Source organism: Buteo buteo, chromosome 16 (assembly GCF_964188355.1).
Source record: "Buteo buteo chromosome 16, bButBut1.hap1.1, whole genome shotgun sequence".
Classification (NCBI taxonomy): Eukaryota; Metazoa; Chordata; class Aves; order Accipitriformes; family Accipitridae; genus Buteo; species Buteo buteo.
This window is the reverse complement of record NC_134186.1, coordinates 28,709,361-28,720,217: the sequence shown is the minus strand read 5'-3', so window position 1 is coordinate 28,720,217 and position 10,857 is coordinate 28,709,361. Positions and strand designations below refer to the sequence as shown.

Here is a 10,857-nt window from a genome sequence, read left to right as displayed (position 1 = left end):
TACAGCTTTAGGTGCGTTAAACCCTTCCTGGTATAGGGCTGCCATTCACCAGAATGGGCTCCGTGAGGAACCTCACTCACCAAGCGGCTGGTGAAGGTGTTTTTAAAAGGGAGGCGGCTGTAACTGGCGGGCAGCAATGCCCTCGGCCTCAGAAGACACCGCTCGGCAGGTACCTGCAGCCCGTTCGAGGAGAAGGTGGAGAGAAGCCACGTTAGATGTAGGCCCGGCTGGCCTGAAACGGAGCTAGAGAACGCATGGCGAGCAGCACCAAGGACGTATTGCTACGAGAACACACACATATGAAGCATTTGCTTAAATAACAAGGATTCTCCGTCCAGGAAAAAACACAGGAGTTGTAGAAGCTACTTTTTAAATTACCTACGTACCCTGGATTATGTATCACATACACCAGAACAAGTTAGCGCCTGGAAATAACACAGACCCGTCACCAGCTGGCTCCCCAAACCCCACAGATACAGACCAGAGCCCTGACAAGGGCTAGGAACTTTCACGTCTCTTCTGTTTGTTTAGTCCGGTGACTTTTGCCTAACTGACTGTAAAAAGGGGATAAACCAAACTCCAATTGCAATGGCAACACTGATTTTATTTTCTAAAATCCTTTGTTCTAAATAAATCTTGCTTGCAAAAGCCAGCCCTGTTGGAGTAAACAAGATGCCGCTAATGATTTTATAAAGATACTCCATTTCCACCTACTGCAGTTCTACATCAACAATACGCTCTGTGTCACTCCATGTCCTTTGGTACTGTTGCGGGGGGCATTTGGATACACAGCATTCCCATGGAAACAAGACTGCGGAAAGCAAACAGAGCACATACACAGGAAAATAACAAATCTTCAGGATACATTATCATCCGATACTAAATTATGAAATCCCAAGAAACCTTAGGAACCTTGCTTCTCAATAAAACTAGGTAGCTTGTAAAGTTTAAGCTCCACTGTTTAATAAAACCACAGCTGTTTCAAAGTTTTCTATACAAAATCCCAAGCTGCGCAATCGTGGAGCTAATACAGGAAAACAATTTCTCAATCTGACTTGGTTTAAATTCTAGTAAGAGTTTTCAGAAACACTAAATTTATTCTCAAACTGACAGCAAAACTATTCCTAATAACATAAAATCTGCAACATTAACCTTTCAATACCAAAGTTGAGCCAAGCTATTTGCATAGATATATTTATTCTTAGCTTTTAATACTGAAAAAAAAAAAGTTTTGAACATTTGAACAATGAAATATTTAAACCAGGTAACATTGTAGGAAAAATGTGTTTAATACCACTGGATGTATTTTGGGATAAAATATTTAAGTTTTAAAATATAGCAAAAATATGATAAAACTACTGTATTAATAATCATAAAGGCTGTAGAACAGTATTTTTTGAGGAGGTGAACCCAGGTAAACCCAGTTACTGAGACAAAACCACCAATGCAACATAAGTGTAGCAAGACAATTCCTTAAGGTATAGGTATGAAATATTTGCTTAGAAGGGAAGGACATAAAACATTTAAATAGATTTATTTTTCAAGTGTTTACATAAGCCATGGACCAATTTGCTTTAAACGCTGAGTTAAAGAACTGCAAAGACATATATACAGGTATGTTTAAGGCCATCAGAAAATTTAAACCTGACAATTAACTAAAACGTAATTCTGAAGATTTACTTTATATGGTAGATGCATTACTAAAATTTATTCTAAAATTGAATAGCTTCAAAAAAGGAAATACATTTTCATTTAATAAAAGTCTAATGGATAATTACTAAAATTTATCTTGATACCAAAGTTTCAGGTGTACTCTTGATCCACTATTGGGTATCTGAGCACATTCTGTAGAAAGGAGAAACTGGCCACCATAGTTGGAACTGAGCTAGTTACACCCATCTCATTATTTTATGAACATAAAAAACATGGTGTTGGGGAAACGGAACCTAGCTTTTAAAATTAATGAGTTAATAATTGCAGCAACAGCTAACACAGATAAATTTAACTCAGAACAAAATGTCAAGTTAAGCTGAAGTTTTCCTAATACAGTTCTCTCAAGCACCACTCAAATGGGCTTTAGGATGCAGATTTTGGAAAACAGACTTCTCCATTAAGGCTGGATCTACAGAGCCACAAATAATTTTAATTGCATTATATTCAAAAAGCCTAAGAAAGTGGTTAATAGAATAGCACCTCTAACCCTTAGACAAACAGTTTAGAAAATCAGCTTCTCATTAGAGACTCTACCATACCACACCAAAAATTCAGCAACACCCAGTTTCTGAAACCCTGTAGGAATAGACAGAAATCCAAGACAATGCTTTTAGGTTTTCTTAGAAGTGTATGAGGGTCAGGGGCTTGCTTCCACAGAGAGGAAGAGACATAAAGTTTCTTTAACAGTCTACTACAGCGTAGATATCTTCTTTCCCTTTAGTGTTAGATAATTTGAATGCAACATCGAACTCTAAGCAGCCAGGTGCAGTGGTTCTCAAAAGCACAGAACCTTTACTCTTGGAAAACATACTCGCTGAGATGAAAATCATTTGGATGTAAAAGCAAGCAGTATTTGCAAACCAGGAAGTTTGAAGGACCTTCCCCATCTCCCTCCCTCTGGAAAAACAAATTGGCCAAACAGAAACACATTATAGTTTAAGCAATTAGCCTTCTTCATAACTATCAGGCATGCTAATCTGGAATTAAATAAGGGAATTTTCCCAAAGTTCACGTCAAAGCTCCTTCTGTTAAGTTCTGCCACTGACTATAAGAAAGCCAAGATTAGTATGAGACCAATCAAACGCTCAGATGCTGGTGTTAAGATTTGACTGTTGCATCACAACAAATTTTGTCATTTAGAGAAAACCACAATTAGAAGGAAACCATACAATTTTGTGATGTTTGAGTTTTCAGTAAAGTTCCCAACAATAATCGTAACTATATTTAAGTCCAGATTTAAATCAGGAAATAATCTTTCAAGGTTGGAAGTTTTATTTTCAGGACTGTTTCCTGCTTCCTATTAAGATGAGGCAGATTTTTAGGTCAATCAGTGGTGAAGAACACCTACCCACCCCACCTGTAGAACTTTGCTGGTGCCAGCTCAAGCATTTAAAAACCCTTTCTAGTCCATTCCACATTCAGTGCAGATGGAATACTGTAAAAATGGGTGCATAGATTCGAAAAACTAAAATATACAGTCTACTTCATATAGTCACAAACCTCAACTCCAGCTATAAATTTTTATCTTCAAGTATCTGTTTTGATACTTTGCATACACTTTAATCAAGAACAGTTTCACATGGGCAAGAGGGATGATCCTTTATTTTTCAGGATGTGGCTGGCAGCCTTATTAATGAGGCTGGTTAATGAGCAGTGTTCTCATGTCCCTTTGTACCCACAGGAGACTTGAGATGGGAGAAAACTGAAGAATACAGCACAATTTTGTCCACTGAGCCCAAACACTTCTATCTCAGATGTGCATTTATAATAAATGGTTCTTGCAAAGAAGAGGTAAGAAAAGTCAACTACTCAGCTTAGGCAACACTAGAACTTAAAAAAAAAAAAAAAAGGAATAGGAAGGTAAAGATTTTTCTAACCAATTGGTTTTGTATCTTATTCTGCTGGACCACAAAGGTTTTGCCTTATTTGCTTCCAATCGTATATGAAGGGTAAGCACTTTTTCAGTATCATTTATCGTCTTTTCAATGTTTGTCTAGAGATAAAGCCTTTTCAGTAACTTTTCTCCCTCCAAAGTAGTTACTCAAATGCCATTTGGGGGAAAGAAGGAAGCTCAATCCATTCTCCAAAGACACATATGAAAGTAACCTGTAACCCAATCAAAGAATCTGCCTAACAAATAAGATCAGGACATTTTAAGAAGACACATTTTTAAGGTCACAAAGTTCTCCGAGCTATAAAGTCCCAGCAGAATACATTAACTGTCTATTAACAAGCCAACACGACTCTTCCAAGTACTCTGGATGAAGTTATGCCTTAAGAGATTGCTATACACAAAAGACAGTATCTTGGAAAGAAAGCAGGGATTAAGTGAAGTCTAGTCATCCCTCCACAGTCAAATCCAGAAGTTGTATTGGTGAACTGTTCTTAAAAAGACATTCCATATTCAGGGAGAACATAGAAGTAAAACGTAGGACAAAATTGACCTTAGGTATGAGACAACAGCTATGATTTCCGAGTTAAGTATTTAAGTTACAGGACATCTAGGAAGCATCCAGGTTACATTAGGTAGAAACATCTGGAAACTCAAGTGATTTATAAATTATTTACTCAAAAATCCTTGTATTACAGCCTAGACAAAATAAGACGCTGAAGCTAGAAGTTGTTCTCAAACACATACCACTGTACAGCCTAGCAATATTAAATAAAGCCCCTGCCAAAATAAAAATCTGCATCTCCTCATAGTAGCTGTATATGCAAGAAAGCAGTCACAACTAGTCTTGTTATGCTCCCAGAAGACTGATTCACAGAAGAATCGCATAAAACCACCAAAGAGTACAACTGATGTGTCTACATGCAGGCTCAGTAGTAGCACTTTGTTATGCTCACTCACGCTTCCCAACCACAGGCATCAGGCCCTACCACAGCACCTAACTAGAATGACCACAGCTCGTCCCCTGGCACCCAGAAAAGGCCCTGCAACAGACCAGCCCAGAACTGCCACCAACAGGATCACTTCTTACAATGGTCTTTGTCCAAAAGATGGTCTTTTTCAAAAGAAGCGTATCTAGGAGTGCTTGTGATCTGGAGGTAACTCAGATCTAGAGCTAAGTTACAGAGCGAAGATACTTAAAAGCTCCCCTGAACAGGCCAGAAAACCAGTTAGTGGATCTATGTGCCATACTGTGACTCAAGCCAATTTTTCAGCATACTGTTTATTAGACAGACGTATTGAGATTAAAGGAGTCAGTGCAAATTCCCAGATTAAACACATCTTACGTACTTGCTTTACGGTTATTATTCTAACACATCTCCCTCTATCAGCAAACAGTAGAGCAGCTACTCTAAAGACCATTTTCATACATGAAAAGGCTTACAAAGTTGTATATCAGTTAAGAGGCCTCTCAACTACCTGATGTTTTATTAATAAATTTAAGTTGGAAAAAAAAGAGCAAACCCCAAAACCTTAAGTGGAATGTTCTGATCCATTCAGCGGTCTTTAATTCAGTATGCTGCAAGTTTACTGTCAAACTACAATTAGCTATTTAAGAAGCATTTGGTGTGCAATGGAAAAAGCTGAATAGCTTGTGTTCTATCAACCATTTAAAAAGTAAGCTGATGCACAAAAAGTTAAAATAATAATAATAAAAAAGAATTCACTGTTTTCCTACATCAGTTCAACATCAAAAGGTTTGTCTTTTTATTTTTTCCAGTTAAAAAACAGTTGGGACTATTATCTCAGTAATAGCTTCCTAAAAAAGACACAGAACAGCAACTTCTCACCGGACTGCAGTTTATATTGTTATACTGGTACGGAATGTTTCTAGACCTTGACTAAAACTGCTGCTTCTAGCCATCAGCATCGTTTCAAGATGTCTGGTGTGTAATATCGTCTTCACAAGCTTATCACTTTTCTCAGTAAAAACATCTCATTTGTGCTCTTCACACAGAACATAGAAAAGTGATATTACCACCTATTTGTATAGAGTTTCAGATTATTTCACAACAAAATCAAAATATCTGACTACAAGTTCTGAAAGTTCAGTTATGATACAAAGTAGAAATGACCCTCTGAGTGAAAACAACCTTCAGTTTTATATATAACAGTTAAACAACATGTAGCTGTTCCTTAATTTCACCTTTCCACAGGTAGGAATTATTTGATGAGCAATACTTAACACATATAGCACTTTCCTTCTTGCATGTGCTATAGAATGCAACAGAACTACCAACACCTCTATGGAGGCAGCTATCAATATATTCTCCCCACTGCAGAGAGAGTGCATGTGCGCAAAAGGTAGGCACAAGTGATTTTCCAAAGATTATACCACAAGTATGCAGTAAAACTTGAATAAGACTTGGTATTTTCCAGCTCCTAGTCTTATGCCATTACTTTTATACATTGCTGCCTTGATGAAAAGGAAAAGTCCATAAAAAGAAGTTTCCCAGAAGTCACAGCTATTAGAATAAAATCAGAAAAACAGGAGGAGGGTTTACATCTATTCAGGAAGAAGAGAATCTATCAGGGAAAAAAAACCCAAAACCTTATGAAATGTCACCCCATCACATTACATTTCAGTCGTTGAAAACCAGTGTTCCAGGATACAATTTTTATAAACATGTTTTATTTGTCTTGCTTATACCATTAGAACTGTAACTGCTGGCTGTCATTTCCCTTAAAAGGGGAAATCAATTCAAACACATACTGGTGCTTTTCAAAAGATAGCAATTAAAAGGGCAGCAGCAGCGGGCATTTGAGATTTCTTAAAACCTTCAAGGCTGCAGGAAAGACAAAAGGACATGTGACCAAAAGTGTTATGATTATCCATTAGAGATTTCCATCAGTACCGGCATCAGTTATTTAGGTGATAATACAGCAAGGTCAAGTATTAGTGACAGACAATGTGCAAGTCATAAGGAATGATAGAGAATACCAATCCTTACAAAAGTCATTGCTATCAAAGAAACTTAGAAGTGTTTCAAAGAGATATCTAAATACTTCACATCAAATATACAGTGGCCATCCAGATCATATCTCACATTTGTTGCAAAAGTTTGTTGAAGTGCCAAATCAAAGCTTTTCTTCTTGTTTAAAAAAAAAAAATAAAAATTACACAATTACATTAGCAGTTATGCAAGCGATCTTAAATCCTTAGCCACAGTAAACAGGGCCCTGGTGATGAGGAGTGCCGCAGCTAAGGGGTGCTGCTGCTTTGTCAAAAACTGGCTATAAGCCTATTTGTCTATTCAGGGAAATATGCATTACTACGCATCTTTAACTGTTCAGTGCTTCAATTTAGTAAGAAAAAGCTGAAATGCAGTTGCTCTACCAAGCCACACTTCACCTTTTCCATCCTTTCATGGGAACATTAAGTTTTATCAACTGCCACCACAGTAAATCTTTTAAGAATTTGCAGATTTTATCCAAATTTGTTACGTCACTTTTAAACGTCAGAAGTGAGTCTTTGCTTTTTCCTGCCACTTCAGTTAACCATGGAGATTGGATCACCCTGAAAATTGCCTTTTTTGCTTTACTCTTAGCAAGGGTGAGGAATCTGAATCTCATGTGCAAGGCTCAAGATGATGCTTAGGACAGAACATGCAGAGTAAACGTTGATTCGTTCCTTTCAATATCCAGGTAATATAAAGCTGGCAACTGTAGTCCTGTCATTATGGGTAATGAAAATAGTCCCTTTACAACAAACTTCCTGTAAGGGAGAACAAATAGATAATAACTCTTCTGGTAACATGTATAGTACACTGGCCAGTGTGTTTTTGGCGTTTAATATAATCCCGTGAATTTGTTTAATTCACTTGCTGAGCATTCATTTGAGGCATCCCTCTGTTTGGTCTTGGGGGCCCTCCACGACCTAGAAAACAGACAGAAAGGCTCTTGAATTATGCATGAAGTCAGTTTATTTTAAAAAAATTCCTAAAAACTCTGGTCCAAACTGGGTAACAATTCCCAGATGCATATCTAGACTACATATGGTCTTAAAAGCTCCTTCAAATCAAAACTCAACAGTACATAACCTGTCTGTTCATTTTTCAGCTTTATCCCAGTACTTTTTTCCCCAGAACTACAAAGTTGTAATCACTTCAAGTAAGAAGTTTTGCAGTAATGTAAGGCAATAATCGGTTTACTGTATTTTAAATTTAAGTACTGTGACCTAACTAATCATGTTTTAACTTCCATTCTTCCTTAAGAGACTGCCTGTAGCTCACACTCTCACTATATGAGAATTTAGGTCACTTGGGGAATCCCTCTCATGTTTGCCTGCACATCCCTGCCCAACAAACCTCAAGACTTGCCTTCATTATAGTTGTGCTTCCTGAAATATGCTCTCAGCTCACTACTGCCTAATACCACGGTGGACTTCAGGCCACAGTTCCACACTATAGGGCTTTCAGTACCAAGACAGTCAAGAACAGAACTCTTCAAAACCGGACTACCACATGGAACTGTGATTTCGCAAACAGTGCAATGTACAGCCTTGAGCTGTCCTCACTGACAAGGCACTCTGGTGATAAGTCAACATTCTCATGAAATGTCTGTATCGAGACAGAAGACAGTCTAATCACCAAAAATCTATTAAAAAAAAAGAACTGTGGAAATAGTGTTGAAAATAAAATTTAGAAGTTTCACTACAGCCTCATTATGTGTGTGGGTTTGTTTTGTCTTGTCAGTGGCAAACAATCTTAGGAAGCTACAGGACAACACACCTCCATAAGCTAAAAGCAACTTCTATAGGATCAAGGAACAGATGAGCGTGGAGGAAAGTTTAGCATCCTTAGATCAAGAGATCTCCACAACAGATGCAGTAGGACATTTTTTAGTGCAACAGAGTAACACACAATTCTGAAGGCTGACAGTGGGCTCAAGCCTTATGTCTGCTTTATAAGCAAGTCTTACTTGCAAACTACTAATGCACCTAGTAAGCAGATCATAAGTCACAATAAACATCACAAGAAAAAAAAAATCACTTTACTAAGGCTTTCATTAATAAAAGGCAACTAAATGGTTCTGCCACATTTAAAGTGTCAAAAGCAATTGTTGTTTTAACTTCTTTACAAAGAATTCCTCATTCAACAACCCGATAAACTTCCACCACAAGTTCAAAGGATGACAGTAGAATTCAAGTCAGAAGGAACCTCAAGAGGTCCTCCAAGTCCAAGCCCTGTTCAAAAGCAGGGTCAACTATGAGGTCAGAGGAACTTTAAGCTTATTCTTCAGCTATGACCTGCTGAATAAGGAGTGAGGTAACTTTTAAATTCCAGAACTCCAGAAGATGGATCAAAAACTTGCATTCAGCCCAAATCAATTATTTACTACTCAGGAATTACCTCTAGGAGCTCCCCGAGGTCCACTTTGTCCAGATCCACGTTTGAAATTCTGTTGATATCCATCCTGAAGCAAAGAAATGAAAAAGTTACGACAAACGCTAGGCATTTTGTTATGTTTCAGGATGCTATTAATTGCCAATAAAATAAGGAGCATTTGAAACAATATGCACTGACAAAACACCTGTGACTTCAACTTATAGCATTTTATTAGTTTAAATTAATCTTAGAAAAATAAACTCTTATTCCTACTGGTACCTAGCAGATAGAGTAAAATGTACAATGATAAATTCTCCAGTTACAGGGTGTGGTGTTCAATGTAATTAAGAAATGTAAATAGAACTATTTAGTGTTCAAATTTTTCAAACTACACAGAGATCACACAGATAATTTGCTGAAGGACCAGTCAATAAATGAAGCAACATTCTAACGGCAGGATCAAAATCTACCATCTCATTTGCTTATAAATACATGTTTGGGGATATGCAGAGTTAGACATTTTCCAGTCAGTCTTAAGCTGAACAACAAAATTCTACGCAAATTTCAGAGTAACATATCAGCATTGCAGAAGACAGGCAATCCCAAACAAGTTTGAGAAGTTAATTTCAATGGATTTAAGTTCTTAAGTTTCTATCTCACAAAGCTGTGAAAATAATTAAAGAAAGAGTTCTTTATAATTCACTCAACCTTGCTCTAGTTACTAGACTAATTCATTTAGAGATCAATCAGCCAAACAGAACACGTTTCCCAATTATAACCAGCCATTTAATATTCTGCTATTCCTAAATACCTGTTTAGTACCTGAATTTTTTGTCTTCATTAGAAATAAAAAAAAGTCCTCAGAAAAGTTTTCACTAATACATTTGTTTGAGTGCTTTCTTTGAAATGTACTTTTTTCTTCTACTTCTAGACTGTCACAACATAATGGTATCTTACCCGCTGGTAGTTTGAATAATCCCGAGGAGCATTAAATTGGGGCTGCGTGTAACCACTGTTCGGAGTGTTGGAAAAGGAAGGACGGTAGCCATCATATCCTCCTACAAAACAGGGTACAAGTGTTTCACTTGGAAATAACTTTATGCTACCACATAAAGAAAAGCAGTAACAGCATTTTACCTAAACCTGAGGAAAAAAACCCTTTAGTAAGTACTGTTTACCTACAAGTCAAGCAAATGTTTGCAACATCAGTGCTAATACTATTACAAGAAACAAGAATTAAGACCTCGTAAGAACTGGGAGGAGATAGCAACTCAATGCATTTCTCTAGTAATTTCAGGTTTGATTTACAGAACATTCAATCCAGAGCTAAACATAATACTAGGATCTGAATGTAACAGCTGTGACCTGAAAGGCCATTAACAGCCAACTCATGCAATAAGCTGCTCCTGAGACAGTACTCTTCTGAGTGCTGGGAACCATGTCCAAGGGTGGCTCCAGTCCCAAGGGTCTGACACTTGGAATCCAGACCAATTTTAAGCACACAAGTAGCGACCACTGCATTCCCTACTACAGTCAGTTGTATTTTTATTATACGAGTTCCTCCTCTACTCTCCAACCACGTAAGAGGAAGAGAACATGGCAAAAGCAGACAATACTGTATCCATTAGTCTAATCCCAGAACATCTGACAAGGAAACTGTCTCTCCCATTCTAACATACACATCTTCCTAACATTGACAGCCACATATAATAATCTCCAGGAATCATGAAAGTTCTCTTATTTATCCAAAACTACAATATCATTCTTCCACTCCTGTTAATTCCCTCAGAGTAATGACTTTTGGACTTTTTTGTTCTTTTATTTCTACATGATCCAGCCTGTTCTCAATATGATAAAACACTCTAA

At 37.4% G+C, this 10,857-nt stretch overlaps 1 protein-coding gene across 3 annotated transcripts in view; it reads right to left on the bottom strand.

The window, feature by feature from the left end:
* Nucleotides 1-6,157: 6,157 nt before the first annotated feature.
* The window catches only part of CAPRIN1 (cell cycle associated protein 1), a 35,855-nt gene continuing 31,155 nt past the window's right edge, over nt 6,158-10,857 (bottom strand). For all 3 annotated transcript variants that reach the window (XM_075048312.1, XM_075048314.1, XM_075048313.1), the window contains 3 exons: nt 9,949-10,049; nt 9,016-9,079; nt 6,158-7,541 (listed from right to left, as the gene is read on the bottom strand). In XM_075048312.1, coding sequence (XP_074904413.1) covers nt 7,477-7,541; nt 9,016-9,079; nt 9,949-10,049 — 230 coding nt within the window. In that variant the 3' untranslated portion in view covers nt 6,158-7,476. The remainder of the gene's footprint in view (nt 7,542-9,015; nt 9,080-9,948; nt 10,050-10,857) is intronic.